General features: G+C 38.9%; 1 protein-coding gene across 2 annotated transcripts in view; it reads left to right on the forward strand.

Annotated features, from left to right (window-relative positions):
* Positions 1-509: 509 nt before the first annotated feature.
* Positions 510-18,112, forward strand: part of PPP2R2A (protein phosphatase 2 regulatory subunit Balpha) — an 80,180-nt gene continuing 62,577 nt past the window's right edge. For both annotated transcript variants that reach the window (XM_003823562.6, XM_008977201.5), the window contains exons 1-2: positions 510-841; positions 2,681-2,755. In XM_003823562.6, the coding sequence (XP_003823610.1) occupies positions 835-841; positions 2,681-2,755 (82 nt within the window). In that variant the 5' untranslated portion in view covers positions 510-834. The remainder of the gene's footprint in view (positions 842-2,680; positions 2,756-18,112) is intronic.

Genomic DNA, 18,112 nt, shown 5'->3' on the forward strand with positions numbered 1-18,112 from the left:
CTCAGCCTCCCAAGTAGCTGGGATTACAGGCTCACACCACCACGCCTGGCTAATTTTTGTATATTTTTAAGTAGAGACGGGGTTTCGCCATGTTGGCCAGGCTGGTCTCGAACTCCTGACCTTGTGATCCGCCCGCCTCAGCCTCCCAAAGTGCTGGGATTACAGGCATGAGCCACCGTGCCCGGCCCAGGTATTCCTAGAAGACATAGGACCCCATGAATCCTTGCAGGAGAGCACGTAAACTGGACTGCTAAGCCCGCCCCAGAGCCACGGGGCTAGTGCGCGAGGCTGGGACACTGCTAGGTGCACACAGCCGCGGCCTGGCGCAGGCGGTGCGGACAGAGGGTATGCCATGGCGAGACGCTGGCGCGGCGCAGGCCCTGCAGGCCGGGACACGGAGGGCGGGGCACAGGCGCAGCAGGAAGGGGGCGTGGCCAAGAGCCGCCCGGCCGCTCCCCCGCCCCTCCCCCTCCGCTCTCCGCCCCAGCCCGGCGGCTCCGCCCCCTAGGTGACGTCACTGGCCAGGCCAGCCGGCGCCATTTTGAAAGTGGAGTCGCCTGCCCCTGCCGCTGCCGCCGCCGCCGTCGCCGTCGTAGTCGCCGCCGCCGCTGCCGGAGAAAGAGCACGAGCGGGGAAGCCCCAGAGTGAAATCTAGCATCCTGCCGGCTGGTCTGCCCGCCCCTCCTTCCTTTTCCCCCGGCCCCCGTCCCCTCCCCCCGCAGGTGCCATCCGCCGCCATCCGCCCTCTCTACCCCCCCATCCCCAGGTGAGGGGGGTGAGTTCAGGAAGCGGAGACCCCGAGGAACCCAGCAGGGTCACCATTTGCAGCGCAACATGGCAGGTAAAGGAGAAATCCCCCTCGCCCCCTGACAAGGCACCGCTTCCTTCTTCCTCCCTCCATCACCCCCTAGCGACCGCCCGCGCCTCGCGCAGAGCCACAGGGCGCCCCTCGGGTTTGAGGGAGTAGGGTCCAGAGGGGTGGGGTGGGGGCGGGGAGGGCTCCCGGGAGGCAAGTGGTCACGGTGGGAGTCACTGGGCTTGGAGAACGGGGCTGGCGCCGTGGCGGGGGTGGGGGTGGGGTGTGCCGGCGAGCTTGGGGTGAGGCGTGGGTGGGGCGGGGTGGGGGTGCGTGCAGATTTGTCCCTCCCGCTCGGGAGCCTGGTGGATCTTTTCCCACCTCCCCACCTTGCCCCCCGCCTTTATTTTTTTTTCCTGCAGGTCTTCATTTAATTTCTATTTTTCCCCCTGCTGCAAGCCTTCTTGGGTGTATATACACATTTATTTTGCCTCGAGAAGGAAGAGCGCCTTATAAGTTAAAATACAGTGGGGGCATATGTGTATTTTTTCCCCACTGTAGATGCCAATATTTTTGAGACTGGAAGCCTGAATTTTTTGTTTCGAACCATTTCGTTTCCGTTTCTTCCCTTTTACCGCCGAAGAGTGCAAGGCCTTTCATGTACAGCAAGTTGCATGAAAATAATTTAAACTTTCCGTTTAGCATGTTAGCTTTTTTGCAGATGTCCTTTTCCCAAAAGGGTTTGGTAGAGTTAGTTAAAATAGTTGCGGAGTTCAGAGATATAAATAGCAAGGAGGAGAGAGATTTAGGTAGAAGCTTTGAAGGGGAGGGGAAAGGATGTAGAGAGAAAACCAGTTTGGAAATAAATTTAGCAAGGAATAGGGGTGATGGGGGAGAGAGAAGTAATGTAATTGCTTTGAGAATTCTTTTTGTACATGTTGGTATTGCTAAATCTTTTCCTTCATGTAGTAGAATCAGTTGCAGATTTAGATTCAGTTTCTTTCTCCCTAGAGCCCCAGGACATTTTCAACCATTTCGATCTCAGTACTTGCACGTGAAATAGAAACATTCCAAGATGAGACCAGTTTTCCGTGCTGTATTCATTATTTAGATAATTAAACCTTTTGAAAAAGTTAACATGTCGGATTGACTTACGGTTTGCTATAAACAAGTTGCTTGTTGGCCTTGTTGAAAAATGAAATGAGATTAAAATTGTTTTGCACGAGATGACATTAGCAAAATGAATTCTTTGCCAGGTCCTTTGGAGTCAAGGGATGAGGTGAAGGGAGGCAGAACAAGCTTCCTTTGACAGTCTCTTTAGCAGCATTCATTTCGGTTTCTTTTCCTCTCTGTCTGGAGCCAGTGATTTGCTGGTAATGAATGCAAAGAAATGGGTGTAGTGTTTGCTGTGTGTGCACTTTGGTGATAAGGTTCATATGAATCATTACTCCTTACCCAGGCAGTAATGTTCCCGAAGTTTTCTCTTCGTTCTATGTTTCATGGTAGTTTAACCTTATTAACTCTTCTGCAGGCTTTTTGTACACTTAAGAAAACTCTTTAACTCTTGGTATTTACTTTTTTTCTGGTAGGTCTTGCCTGAATGTAAGGCTTTTACTGTATTTGAGAGGAAGTTTGTGAACAGATGTTTAATGACCACAGAACATGTGCCTTTAAATATTTCGTACCTGGAATCTTTTTTTTCTTTCTAATGCAGTACCAAGTATTGGGGACTAACCTCTTTCCAAACTGGTGCTCTTGGTGGTAGTTGTATGTGTGGGCAGAACTAGGCTGTTAGTATCATGCCAACCATGGATACCATCTCTGTGTTTACGAGAGTCAACGTAAGCAGAACTCGGTTTTAATTGGTATGTTTTCTTTTTCCAGGAGCTGGAGGAGGGAATGATATTCAGTGGTGTTTTTCTCAGGTGAAAGGAGCAGTAGATGATGATGTAGCAGAAGGTAAGAAAGCGTTTAATAATGCAAAATTTGGATATATAATTTTTGCAGAAATGTTTCCTACTGGAGGATTTCCTTGAAGCCGAGACTGCTATAAATTCAAGATGATTTTGTTGTCCAAGAAATGTAAGAACAGTTTTAAAAGATACCTTTCTGAAAAACAGCCTTAAATTTCATTTGTTATTTACGCCTTGTTTTTATTATTTTTTCCTCTGAATTTACATGGAAGGAGCGGTAGATGATGAGACATACAAGATCCTCACATGAAAGCTCTGAGCTCCATGTAAGGGTTTCTTTGTTATGTAAATTCCACATACAAATAAATGGTGATGCATTTTTATGTTTGTACATTGTTTTTAGATAAGTAAATTGAAATAGGTGCCATCAACATTTGGCTCAGAAACATTCTTAACGGCATCTTTGATTTTTATGGGAAGATTTTTTAACTACTTTTGAATTTGTCCACTTTGGGAGTGTGATGCTGCTTGGCATATTCTGTGAAGAGATGATAGCTCAGATTATTCATTTTGTTGTCTTTCTGGTATTTAGGTGGATAAGACAGTAACAATGCTATGCATATATCGCTTGTCTTTTAGGAATCGTATATTCTTGTGCAGGCAGAAACTGTGTTTGATCAGTTGAAGTACTTACGTCTAATTTTCTCCCCAAATTTGTTTTCTAACGTGTTTCAGAAGTTTAAGTTTTGAAACTTCAAGGTTTTGCATTCATTTGAGATGGTCTTAGGCAGCGGAGGCATTTTCCACAAAGTTGTTGCATTGTTTCATTCCTGAGAAATGTTAAAGTTTGAGTTTTAATGGTATTGTGTGTCTTGAATTACAGTAGGAATTTTCCAAACAAAACTCAGATAAATTTAAACATGTACTTGTGAGTTTTAAAAATTTGGTGAAAATTCATAAACCTTTTTTCCCTAGATTGTGTTGTCCTCATATTTCTGACCTGTCTGTAGGGTACTGTTTGTTCTGGAGATTTTTTTTCAGGTGGTGGGTGGTAGCCGAACTCTCTTATTTGCTTGTGTCAGTGTCATTCTTAATTGTCTGTTTTAGAGTGTGGTGAATCCTATGGGAAGCCAACTGGCGTAGATTATACTTGTCATATTTTGCAGAGCTCTCTCACGTTCCTTTTCTATTGGATCCTCATCTGTTTCTTAGATGAGAAACCAGAAACAGAAGAGACTGACTGATGGTCATGCACATAGTGTAAATCAGGGTTTTCTGATGAAGTCAGTGGTGTTTGACTTGTTCAGAGAAGTAAGTCCTGACTTCAAGGGAGGAGTTGTGTATTACTCATGTTGTAACTACATTACCTGTTGAATAGTAGACACTCCAGTATTGGATCATTAGTTCTGTGCAGTTGTGTAATACTCACCAAGTTATGAAAGTGCTGTATACTTGGAAAATGTTCTTTGGTTGAATTCCATTTATTCCCTTAGGAAAGTTCCCCTAAATGCTGAGCACTGAGGGTACTTGGTGTCTGGAACATAAACTCTGCCCACAAGGAGCTCATAGTTTGCTTGTTAAACATTACGCAGAAAGATCACATGGCTTTTATTTAATCAGAAGAAATTGATAGTTCAAACTGAACATCATTTACCTACCTGAACCAAATAACTTGTGATATACATTAAGTCTTCCCTTAATGTATAGGTTCTGTCAATAGTGTAATGTTAATAGGTTCTGTGACTTTAAGCAAAGAAAGCAACTTATAACAAAACCATTTTTTATCCATACCATAACAAAAGATGCTGAGCAGAAAACAAAGTCAAAGTTTTCAAGAACCTATTGACGTGAAGTTAGGAGATAAATCAGTTATAGTTCCCCTTTGCTGATACTTAGTAGCTGCATTTTTCTACTGATTGGTTAAATAATTTTCTTTAGAGGTTGTTAAATATTTTAACGTAAGCATATTCTTAGCATGGTAAAATGCTGATACTTGGTATATACATTTTAGTAAAATAACATATCTTAGTAAAAATATGACTAGTTCTAATAGGTATTGCTGTACAAATGTATTAAGTATAAAAATAATCCAGTTTTCAAATGACACTGCTTTAATTTGGATATTTCTGCATACTAGAGTTTGCATATTATAGTCTTGTTTATTTGACTAAGGGGAGATTTGCTTTTCTGAAGTAAAATAAGGTTATTAACACATTCCCCACCCCCCTACCTTTAGACTGATCTCTTAAACAGGTTACATGTAGCTCAACTTTTACTTGCCTGTTTTCTGTTAATGATACATTTCGATTGTCTCCATATTGCCTGCCTTTCTCCCGTCTACATGCAGTCAGCTGCCAGGGCATACCATTTTTACTCTGTAATGCCTTAATCTTCTTTGCATACCTGCTTTCACCTCTATTCAGGTTTGCACTCTCCCTCATCCAGATTGCAGTAAGTTCCTAAATTATTCCCTGCTTCTTCGTCCTATGTTTTGCTTCAAAGTTAATCTTAAATGCAGTCCCAGTTTTGTCGTTTTCCTCATAAATCTACAGTGGATCACTGTATCCACTGGATTAGGAATTAAGTTCAAACATCTCAGTCTAGAATGTACGACCTTTGCCCAATATGGCCTCTCCTCTCAGTTTATTTGCTGCTATGGCCAATGACCCAGCTAAACAGATACTGTTCTTAAAAGGCGTTCTATGCTCTCTCACTTTAGGGTCTTTGTTTTTGCTGCTTCCACCTTGGAATGCCTGACAATCATCCCACAGTTCTCTTACCAGGATCCTGCTCATCTCTCAAGTCATGCCTTTAACCTTTTTGCTAATTTCCTCTTTTGGAAATAACCTATTTTTAAAATCTTCCTTTATAGCACTTTGTTACGTAGATATCATATGGTACCCCACATCTCTACTGTTACATACTACAGAGTTTAGTGTAGGACTGATTTATCTTCGTACCTTATGCAGGCATGAAGCTGCTCTGTCTAGAACAGTGCCTGGCACACAGTAGTTGAATATTTCTTTGAATGAAGGAACGTAGATGTTATTGTTCTTAGGTTTTGAAAGGGGAAGAGAAATGGTAAAAGGCAGGATGATTGAGATGTACTTCTAGCAGTCATGGATATATTTACTTGGTAGGCTTTTTAAAATAAAAATTTAAAACGCTTTCTGCAGAATCATCTGTAGGCTTTTTATAACCAGATTGATGTTATGCAACCGTATAATGCAAAGAAATCAGGAGACCTTGGGTTTTTACCCTAGCTCCAGCACAAACTAGTGTAGGTCACTGGGGATAAGTACTCTCCTGGGTTCCTGTGTGTTTAGCAATGGAATAACAAGAGCGGATTAGGTGATTTCTGCTCTTCCTTGTACTTTAATCTTGTTAATTTCCAAAGGCATGTAAAAACAGCCCAAATTCTTTTTGTGTGTGTGTGTGTGTGTGTGTGAGACAGAGTCTCACTCTGTTAGGCTGGAGTGCAGTGGCACGATCTCGACTCACTGCATCCTCAGCCTCCCGGGTTCAAGTGATTCTCCTGCCTCAGCCTCTTGAGAAGCTGGGACTACAGGTGCACCCCGCCATGTCCGGCTCATTTTTGTATTTTTATTAGAGATGATTTTGCCATGTTGGCCAGGCTTGTTTTGAACTCCTGACCTCAAGTGATCCACCTGCCTCGGCCTCCCAAAGTGCTGAGATTACAGGTGTGAGCCACCGGCCACAAAATTATTACTACTGGTAATTAATACTACTGGTAAGCTAGATTGTTTGAGATACCGTACTCTCTAGAGGCCTTAAATAAAAAATAAATTATTGCTAGTAATATATTTTACATTTTTAATTTTTCTTTTATTGAAAACTGTCTGTCATGAGACAGTAGGTAAGAGCACAGACTCAGGTGCTAGGCTACATGGTTTGAATCTTGCTCAGTCATTTATCATTTCTGTGGTCATCTCTTTGTGCCTAGCTCCCCTCTATAAAATGAGGATAACAATAAAACTTGTCCTACAGTGTTGTTTTGATGATTAAATGAGTTTATACACATAAAACAGAACAGTACCCAGCAGAAAAGAGCCTTATGAGGATTTAGATATTATTACTTGAACCTTCATATTATTGTTACTTTGAAGGAAGAGTCTTTGGAGTATGAGTATATTGAGGATTTGTCTTTAAAGCCTACTAAAAATTTCTCAAAGTGAAGGAAATAGCATGTATGTGTTTTATACATACTCTTTGATTCCACTAGTAAATTACAAAATACATTCAAAATTAAGCTATAGGTTTAGAGGCACATATGCAGCTGGTAAAACTATGAAGAAAAGCTATGAAGTAAAAGGAAAAAAAATACTGTAAAAAGTACTATAAAAGTCACTATAGTGGCTACCCTTACGCTGTTGGAAAGGAGTTGTGATCGGGAAGGGCTGGGGAGGCCCTTGTGGGCTATCTTGACTGGGATGGTGGTTGTACAGATGTTTGTAAAGAGTAACCTGGACATTTTTGTTTCAATTTTTGGTTTTCTTTATCTGTTACATTTTACAATAAGAAGTTTTTGGAAATCTAATAATGTATTAAAGGGTTTAGGATGAAAAATGGCAGTCCCCTACCTCCCCACTCCTTAATCCCTAGTCCATCTCCTAAGAGCAGTTGTTCAGCTCTTCCGCTGGCTTCCTTGGTGCTTCATTTCCTTTTTGGGAATAAAATGGTATTTCTATATCTTGTCAATTTTAGTATTTCCAGCTGACTTGCTCCTCTAGTAGATGATAACTAAGCTATTCACATTATCACCCCCATTTCTGTCCCCATTGTGCCCCGATGTTACATCACACACTATGATTAAATTGGACGTCAGTGCTTAAGTTGTTATGACCACGCACACATTCTCTGCTGAACCAGTAGTGCTCTGCAGTGTTTATTTCATCCTCAAGGTAATACAGTAATTGCTTGTTTGTTAATTTGACTATTTGGTTTTTTAAAAACCGTAATCAATCTGGAACATTACAGAAAGTATGTGGAATAGTATAATGAACTCCTGTCACCCGGCGTTGTCAATGGCCAGTGTTGCCCCATGTATGGTTCCATCACTGGACCCTTTCCCATCCTTTTGTTATTTAATAATGTAATACTTGTTTTTAAAATCTGAAGTTAACAAAATAGAAAGCCAAGTTCATTTCTTAAAGTCGAACAGTAAGAAATTTTTTCTAATGATTTTGATAATGTGTTTAAATTTTACTTGTGGAAATAAATTATTAAAAATTCAAATACATGTGGATAATCTGAAGTGTGTAATATTTGGTCAAAATAATAGAACAGGCCAGGTGCAGTGGCTCACGCCTGTAATCCCAGCACTTTGGGAGGCCAGGCGAGAGGATCTCTTGAATCCAGGAGTCTGAGACCAGCCTGGACAACATAGTGAGACCTTTTCTCTACAAAAATTAAAAATATTAGCAGGGCATGGCAGTGTGCAACTGTAGTCCCAGCTACTCAGGAGGCTGAGACTTGAGCCTGAGAGGTCTGCTACACTTAGGCTGTGATTGTGCCACTGGTCTCCAGCCTGGACAATAGAGTAAGACTCTGTTTCAAAAAAAAAAAAGGAACAACTTAACCATTCAAGATAGTTATTTTAATTATTTTAATGTAAATTTTTCATTGTTTAGTAATCTTAAAATATCAGATGTTATTAAATATTTAATAATGAACCTCATCTGCATATTTGATAGTCTTAAACTTTCACAGGAAATTATTTTAGGATATTATCTTATAAAGTCTTATTTTATGAAACTTGGATCCAAGTGCATTGTGTGTTTTCAACTCTTTGCTTTCTGTTTACTTTTGGTAGGATTTAGCCTTGTGGACTGGGTCTTGAAAAAATATTTTTTAAATGGTAGAGGCTAAAATATGCCCCAAATAAGGACATAAGTAAAAATTTGAAAAACAGTCCATATTATGATATCTCACACAATTTAATGGTTTTAGTCCATTCCATATGTTTAATGCTATAATATAAACAATTTAAAATCATTTCTCTTCTGCATCTCTTTTTTTTTTTGTTAGAGACAAGGTCTTGCTGTGTTGCCCAGGCCGTCTTCTGTGTTTCTTAGAGTAGTATGCATGTTAGATTTAGGCAGTAAGGTAAGTTAGTAGAAAAAGTAGAACCCTGTTGTTTTGTGGATTTAAAAATAGTGGCACATTAGCTGCATTCCGAAACCTAATGACCTGTGGTAAAGGTCTTATTTAATATCCTTACCTTGTATGACATGTGACACTTCTTTTTCTTAACACTAGCATTACTACTGAAGTCTAGTAGGCCTCACTCAGTACAGTCACTTAAAGTAGTAGTGTAAGTTTACCCATTAAATACCATGAATGATAGTATCTGTTTAGCATCAAATAGTTTTCTTGCTTTGTTTTAAAATACTAAGTTTTTTCACATTCATTTGACAAAAAATTATGAGAGATAATGGCCATTGAAAACATATTGCTGACATTTTGTCATGTTATTAAAATAAAACAAAAATTAGCCTTAGGTGTTTCTTAGTACTCTGTAATAGTGAACAAAATATTAAAATCAAGTTCTTGAAAATTGTGGAATAAGCAGAATGATGAGAGGTTGAAGCAAAAATGTATTAAATCAGTGAAGAGGTTACAATGTGTTACGTATTTGCATATAAGTGTTTGCCTAGTTTATCTTAAAGTTGATTGTAGGAAGAAAGGTACGTTTCTTAATGCTGTTAAATAGGAAAACTGAAGGATTGGAAATAGCTAAAAAATTTTAGTTAATATCCTCAACTGTAATCTCGTTGCCCTTTAAGGTGATGATGGAATTTATAATTAAGTAATCAAGTATCCATAAGGTGCTTCCTCAGCAGACAGAAAGAAAAGTAAAAGCTGGCGGGGCGCGGTGGCTCACGCCTGTAATCCCAGCACTTTGGGAGACGGAGGCAGGCAGATCACGAGGTCAGGAGTTTGAGACCAGCCTGGCCAATATGGTGAAACACTGTCTCTACTAAAAATACAAAAATTAGCCGGGTGTGGTGGCACGTGCCTGTAGTCCCAGCTACTCAGGCTGAGGCAGAAGAATTGCTTGAACCTGGGAGGTGGAGGTTGCAGTGAGCCGAGATCGTGCCACTGCACTCCAGCCTGGGCAACACAGCAAGACTCCATCTCAAAAAAGAAAAGAAAAAGCCTGGGTGCAAATTAGATTTTCTATAAATAAACTGCTATATAGTCATTGTAAGGAAGGCATGGCATGGCCATCTTGAGTACCTACATTTTTTGAGTGCTTAACTGTGTACCAGGCATTGTTTTAGGTCCTTTACATCTATTTATTTACTGTTCTTCACAAATACCCTGTGATATAAGTAGATACTGGTGGGAAAGTTAATTAACTGTATAATCTTGAGCAGGTGGTGAAGCTGGGATTCTTACCTTAGACCTTTCACTTTTCCTAATATAATTTTATTTCAAAACTTAATCTCCTTTTAGTTCAGGTGAAGGCGTTTAATGTTGAACTGCAACTCCTGTTTATAACAAGGTTTATTTGTAATGCCTAGTAGATAATTTTTATTTTGAAATAATTAAATATAATTTGGAGATTTGTTAAATTTTCTGCTAATGCCATTCTTTTTTTTTTCCTTTTTCTTTTTTTTGTTTTTTGTTTTTGAGACGGGGTCTTGCTCTGTCATCCTGGCTGGAGTGCAATGGCGTGATCATGGCTCACTGCAGCCTCAACCTCCCAGGCTCAAGCGATCCTCCTGCCCCAGCCTCCTGAGTAGCTGGGACTACAGGCACAGGCCACCACGCCCGGCTAGTTTTAAAAAATTTTTTTTTGTAGAGACAGATCTCACCATGTTGCCCAGGCTGGTCTGCTGATGGCATTCGTTAGCTGAGGTGTGCTATATATAGATGGGTTATAAGGGCTTTGTGAACCCTCTGATGATGTGTGTGAAATTGTGTGTGATTGTACATATGTGCATTTGTCTGGTCGGAGTCCGTAGCTGCCATCAAAATTGATATCATTTAGTCCAGTGGTTCTCTAAATGTCGTCTGGCAACCCCTGAACTCATTCCAAATGTCTGTGAAGTAAAAACTTATTTTCACAGTAGTACTCAGGTGATACTTGCCTTTTTCAATACACTGACTTTGCAGCAGTGCTGCAGAAGCCATCTTAGCATGAGATCAAGACAGTAGCACAAAAGGGTACCTGTAGAGGTAATCTTCATTACCATGTACTAGCAGTTTAAAAAACCATCAGTTTTAAGAATGTCCTTGAAGCAGTGAAAACTTAATTTGATTAAATTTCTACTTGAACACATGTCTATTAAACGTTCTGCATGACAGAATGGAAGGTATACCTGGAGAACTTCTGCAAGGGGGTAAAGTGGTTGTCTGGAGGAACAGCATTGGTGCAGCTGTTTTGAGTTTCAACTGCAGTTTTCATGGAACATCACTTTTATTTGAAGTAACTGATGAACTATAGTTATTCAGACTTGGATATTTGGTGGACATTTTCTCAAAAGAACAGTGAAACTGTTACTTCAGTGTACAGTGTTTGTTGCCCATGATGAAATTTGAGCTTTCAAGCAAAACTTAGAATTTTGGAAAACACGTCTCTGCCATTGTGAGCTTGACAGCCTCCCAATACTTAAAATATTTTTTCAAATAAAATCAGTAGTCATATTAACGAATGTGATTTTTTGATACTATGTAATGTGTTAACATTTGGAAGATCTGTATAACTCAGTAAATCAGTCTTTTACGGGTGACCGATGCATGTGATGTTAAACAGTCATACATCAGTAAAAGTGCGTGCTAGAGCATTGAATTTTAATGTGACAGACTACCGATATGTTTTGAGATTCCACAAACCTTCAAGAATCCACCACTGCGGAATTTTGGTGTAGTATCGAAGGTATATCCATAACTACCTGAAAAACCTATTAAAATATTCCTCCCTTTCTAACTACATATCTGAGTGAGGCTGGATTTTCTTCATACATTTAACCGACAGAATATATTGTGGTGCAGTACATTGAATACAGAAGCAATTAAGAGAATCTTCATTCTGTTAGGCCAGATTAAATTAAAGAGATTTGCAGCAGTGTAAAGCAATGTCATTAATTTTGTTGGTGGGGAGGGGGGTGTAGTCATTTTTCATAACATTTTTGTTAATGTGTGAGGTTTATTACTATTTTACAATGAAGAAATATTTTAAAGTTTTAAAGGTCTTTGATGGTCTAAGATTTTAAGAGTTAAGGGGATCCTGTCATTCAGAAAATTTGACAGTTGTTGGTTTAGTCTGTTCATAGATTTCATTTTAGTAATAATGCTTTACAAGTCTCATGAACCACAAGATAAGTGATCAGAATAGTGTACTGCTTTTGTGGATGAATGTCTTAAAAAATTGCCTATGAAAGTAGTTTCTGTGACTTGAAATTGTTTCAGTCTCCTCCCTCCCTGTTCTTTTAGATACCAAATTAGATCTGCCTTAAGCTCCTTCAGCTGGTGATCTTGGTGAAGGAAGAATACCTTCAGGACGTTAAAGTATCTATTTTTAAACTTACCTCTCCCTTACAGAGATTAAATACCAGTAACATATTTGCCAGAATAAAATAATTTTTTACGGTTTTCCCCACAATGTCTGCTCAGGTCCAACTATCAGGAACACTGAAATTCTCACAGCCTAATTTAGTGCCACTCCTAGGTTGCCTGCCTCGTCATTAGAAGTGAGTTGGTGACCTTGACATTGTGTTTTATTTTGAGCCCAACTTGTAGCAGTTTGGTGATGTGTTGTCTGTTCTAGGAAAGAAGGCATAAATTGGCTTGCTAACTTTCCCGTCTTAACTACTGAAGGGAAGAGAGAGAGGGAACAATGTTTTTCTGAAAATCCTGAAGTGAACAACATAATTATATTTTAAATAGTTAAATTTCCCATTCTAAGGATGTAGTATCAACTATTGCTTAATATTTTCAGTATTTTTGTGTTTGTTTTCTACTCTTGAATGCCAAAGTTTGTAGACTTTAGCAGTTTTCTGTCCAGGTTTAAACACTGAATGTAATTTTAAAAAAAAACTCCGCTAATTTTTAAAAATGAATATGAATGTTTTTAGTTAATTTTGGCAGTAGTTGATTACAATATCATCTAGATCTTTGCTCTTGGCATATGTGGAATCCTTGGCAAGTCGTTGAATACTTCTATATACCACATTGCCGGGAGTTACGCTCTTGTAGCTTTTAGTTTCTATTGGTTAAATCCTCTCTGTATGTTCAAATACCAGATGGAGTTTTCTCTTCTAGAATCTTCGAATGATCTCTCTTTTTCCAGTTCACAGGGTCTGTGGACCGGTGATCTGGTTTAAGAACTGCTCTAATCTTGAGTTATGCCTGTGTTTACACACTTACTGAAACTTCTGTGCTGGATTCTAAATTTGGAAGAATCAAGGATATTTGTATGGTAATAATGGTGTTTAGACTATTTAGGAGGGTATTTTTTCTTACCGGTCCTCTTATTACTTTTTCCTGAGATAATATGGGAGGGATTAATCATCTGTAAAATACCAGACTTGACAGATTTAGTGTGTTCCCATCTTTTTTTTTTTTTCCTTTATTAAAAACTATCTGTCATGGGTAAAAACATTAGAAGGATATATTGGATTTTGAACCAGTTGCTTATTTTATACTTTAATCAGAAGGAAATTTAAGTTTTTCAGTAGCTTGTATTAAGAGAGAAATCAGAGTAGGTAAAAGGGATTGGGGGCAAAATTTTAAAAATTTTCTAAAGATCCAGAAGAACATGGTTAGATCTGGAGCAGTGTTACTTTTCAAACCTGCCATTGCAGGCTCATTGTAGGTCTGCTCTGTATGAAAGTAGAAATAGTACCTTTTTGGTGTTACCCTGCGTGTCTCTTTTTTCCTGCTTACCACAAGGTAAGATTCTTAAGGGTGGATGACTTTCTAAGGGAACATAAGAGGAATCTTTCCTTTTGGCTAATAGAGTGGGAAGGCTCTAATTCAAGAGAAACAGGCTATTGTAGGCAATAAATAGTTCTGACCAAATTTCTTATCAAGGCATGCAACATGCAAAAATGTTTGTTAAAGGAATTGGTAGTAGCAAAGGCATTGCTTGTTCTGTCTTTCTTCTCCTTGACATAAAGTGAGCATTATTTTTTTTTCTAGCAACAGAACCAATTTTTAATGAAAATTTTTAGCTACCTAATGTTTTTATGCATATTACAGAAAACATATAACATTAAATTTACCATCTTAACCATTTTCAAATACACTGTTCAGTAGTGTTAACTCTATTCATATTGTGAAACAGATCCTCAGAACTTTTTCGTCTTGCAAAACTGAAACTCTATACCCATTAAATAACTCCCTTCTTCCCCTCCCCTCAGATCTTGGCAGCTACCATTCTACTTTCTGTTTCTGTAAATTTGACTGCTTTAGATTCCTCCTCCAAGTGGAATCATACAGTCTTTTTGTGACTGGCTTATTTCATAATGTCTTCAGGGTTCATCCCTGTTGTAGTATGTGACAGGATTTCCTTCCTTTTTAAGGTTGAATAATAGACCATTGTGTGTATATATCCCTTTTGTTTATTCATTCATCCTTTGATGGGCATTTTGGTTGCTTTCATGTTTTAACTCTCTCGAGCTCCTAGTCTTTTTATATATATGGGGTTCGGTGGGAAGGAACCAGGTAGGTACTTTCTGTAATTAATTTGAGTAGTCTAGGTAGAACATGAAAGTGTCAGTTTAAAGGATTTAGAGATTGGTGTAGTTTTATTTTTAAAACTCCTGTTTGATTGAGTCTACATCTCTGATTTTTATGGGGAGGGGGCAGAGCTAAGGTGAGACACAGCCACAAGTCAACAGGTATCTGTTGAGTTCCCAGCACTGTGGAGAATGTGAAGGAGATAGAAGACATTATTCCTTCATTTTAGGTACATGGAGGTCCATTTTATTGAAATAAACATTTCCCATAGCACTTGGCATTTGGTATTACACCTACTTATGGTACTGTGAAAACCTCTAATGCCATGTAAAAATTTTACAGATGATACTAGAGTCTGAGTAGTAAATTACTTTCCCTTTTCTAAGTTGATTTTATGCTGCTTGATATTGAGATGGGGATGTAGTACAAATATTTACTTGTTTCTTGGAGTTAAATTTTAAAAAATCCCATATTGCAGGTCTAAGACCATAAATTTGTCTTTTACTGCTTTCAAATGGTCGTGAGTTGGAATTTTCCAATTAGTATTTTTAGAGACTTCTCTAGGTGAATGTTTATGGTAGCCTACAAGATACCATACAAAATTACAAAAATTAGCTGGGCATGGTGGCACGTGCCTGTAATCCCAGCCACTCAGGAGGCTGAGACAGGAGAATCGCTTGAACCCAGGAGTTAGAGGTTGCAGTGAGCTGAGATCGTGTCACTGCCTTCCAGCCTGGGTGACAGAGCAAGACTCCATCTCAAAAAAAAAAAATGAGTTTCTAGACTGGGCGTGGTGACTCACATCTGTAATCCCAGCACTTTGGGAGGCCAAGGTGGGTGGATCGCTTGAGGTCAGGTGTTCGAGACCAGCCTGGCCAACATGTTGAAACGCCGTCTCTACTAAAAGTACAAAAATTAGCTGGGCTTGGTGGCGCTTGCCTGTAATCTCAGCTGCTCAGAAGGCTAAGGCACGAGAAATACTTGAACCCAGGAGGCAAATGTTGCAGTGAGCCAAGATCGCGCCACTGTACTCCAGCCTGGGTGACAGAGCGAGACTCTGTCTCAAAAAAAAAAAAAAAAAAAAAAAGTTTTCTAGAGCCAATAAACTGCATTTACAAAAGAAAAACATTTTACAGCACTGTACTTCTGAGTCATACACAGACTACATTTACATCTAACTTTTCCCACTGTATTAATCAAATCTAGTTTGTACGTCTGTTTTACAAACCAAATATAGGTAAAGATTTTTATGTTTTAGTAACTAGGTTAAAAAAATCTAATAAAGGCTGGGCTTTATTAGATGATGCATGCCTGTAGTCCCAGCTACTCAAGAGGCCAAGGCAGGAGGATTGCTTGAGCCCAGGAGTTCGAGGTTGCAGTAAGCCATGATCGTGCCACTACACACCAGCTTGGGTGACAGAAAAAATTAATACATATATAGAATGGTAAATCAAGAGGAATACAGCAAATGTATGCTTCTCTCTTCTTTCTCCCAGTTTCTTTGTCCTCTCACCAGAGATGCCATCACAGGTTTCTTATATATCATTCCAGAAGTATTTTATTTTGTATTTGCAATGTTTTTAACAGCGCATCTTTATCATTTTGGACTTGAAAGTAGGAAAATGTATTCTAGGAATCCATGAATTATTAAGCAAGGTCTATAGGCCCTGCCTTAAAGATCTGATGAGTTGCCTGAGAAATTAGCATTTTCTTTTAACCAGTAGACTAAAACCATACAGATTTCTATATGGAAAGTTGCTGAGAAGGTTGTACACATTTGGAATTTACATCTAGATATGTAATTAGTGGACTCTAAACAAAGCTAAGTAAAATCTATAATATCTAAGATATACAAGTCTTTAAAAATAACAGTTTGGGTTCATAGATACTGGAGTCTTCGGATTGTAGACCTTAAGTCTTCTTTCTCCACTTGAATCTGATTGTTCCTGGCAGTGTGTAAAGTGATCGGTTCATTTTGGTGATTTATTTAATTAAGACTATATTACACATTATAGAATAGGCTAGATCCTAAAGACATAATGTGTGTTCTTAAGTGTTCAGTAAACACGTAGGCCTTTTTGGTCACTTGTCCACCATGTCTAATTCTCGACCTAATTTCTTGGGAGTTTTGTTAATATTCCTTAAAATGCCAAAATGTCATAATTTGTATACTGCTCAGGTTGATTGGAATAAAGCTTTGTTAAATTCTTGCTATGCAGAATTCTTTTAATCTTTAAGAATTTTTGTTTGTTAAAGGAAAAACAACTTTGATTATAAATGTCTGAGAAATTTAAAAAATAAGTGCTCAAGAGACTGAGCTGTCTATAAGTGCTTTATATGCATTATCTCGTTTAATCCTCTCACTCTGAGGATAAATTATTACTTTCATTTTATAGATGAGGAAATCAAGGCTTAGATAAAGTAACTTGCCCAAAGTCAGGTAGTTGGAAAATGGGGGAGTGAGGGGTTGAACCTTCTTGGTTCTTCTGACTTCACAGCCCATGTACTATATGTAAATGAAAAAATAAAATCAAATACAGGCATACGTCAGAAATATTGCTGCTTTGGTTCCAGATCACTGTAATAAAGCAAATATTGCAATAAGGTGAGTCACAAATTTTTGGTTTCCCAGAGCATATAAAAGTTATGTTTACATTATGCAGTAGTCTGTTAAGTGTATAATAGCGTTAATGTCTGAAACAACAGTGTACATGACAATTAAAAAGTACATTATTGCTAAAAAATGTTAATAGTCGTCTGAGCCTTCGGCAAGTTTACATTTTTTGCCAGTAGAGGATCTTATCTTGATGTTGATGGCTGTTGACTGATCAGTGTGGTGTTTGCTGAAGGTTGGAGTGACTGTGGCACTTCTTAAAAAGTGCCAAATGAAATTTGCTCTATCAGTTGACTCTTTCATGAAAGATTTCTCTGTAGCATGCAATGCTCTTTAATAGCATTTTATCCACAGTAGAACTTCTTTCAAAATTGGAGACAATTCTTTAACCCTACTGCTGCTTTATCAACTAAGTTTATATAATATTCTAAATTTTGTTTGTTTCATTTCAACAATGTTCACAGTGTCATCACCAGCAGTAGATTCCATCTCAAGAAACCATTTTCTTTAAAAAGAAACTGCTCATCTATTGATGGTATCATGAAATTGGACCAATACATCTTTAGGCTCCACTTCTAATTCTAGTTCTCTCGCTATTTCCACTACATCTGCAGTTACTTCCTACATGGAAGTCTTGAGCCCCTCGGAGTTATCCGTGAGGACTGGAATCAGCTCCTTTCAAACTCTTGTCAGTGTTGGTATTTTGACATCTTCCCATGAATCATGGATGTTCTTAATGGCATCTAGAATGTTGAATTCTTTCCAGGAGGTTTTCAGTTGACTTTGCCCAGATCTTTAAGAGGAATCACTGTCTATGTCAGTTACAGCCTTACAAAATATATATATATATACTTTTTTTGAGATAGGGTCTCTGTTGCCCAGGCTGCAGTGCAGTGGTGTGATCATGGCTCACTGCAGCCTTGACTTCCTGGGCTCAGGTGATTCTCCCGCCTCAGCCTTCCAAGTGGTTGGGGCTTCAGGTGTGCACCATTACACCTGGCTCATATTTCTACTTTTTGTAGAGTTGGGGTTTCAATGTGTTGTCCAGGCTGGGCTTGAGCTCCTGGGCTCAAACGATCC

Source organism: Pan paniscus, chromosome 7, assembly GCF_029289425.2.
Source record: "Pan paniscus chromosome 7, NHGRI_mPanPan1-v2.0_pri, whole genome shotgun sequence".
NCBI classification, from domain to species: domain Eukaryota; kingdom Metazoa; phylum Chordata; class Mammalia; order Primates; family Hominidae; genus Pan; species Pan paniscus.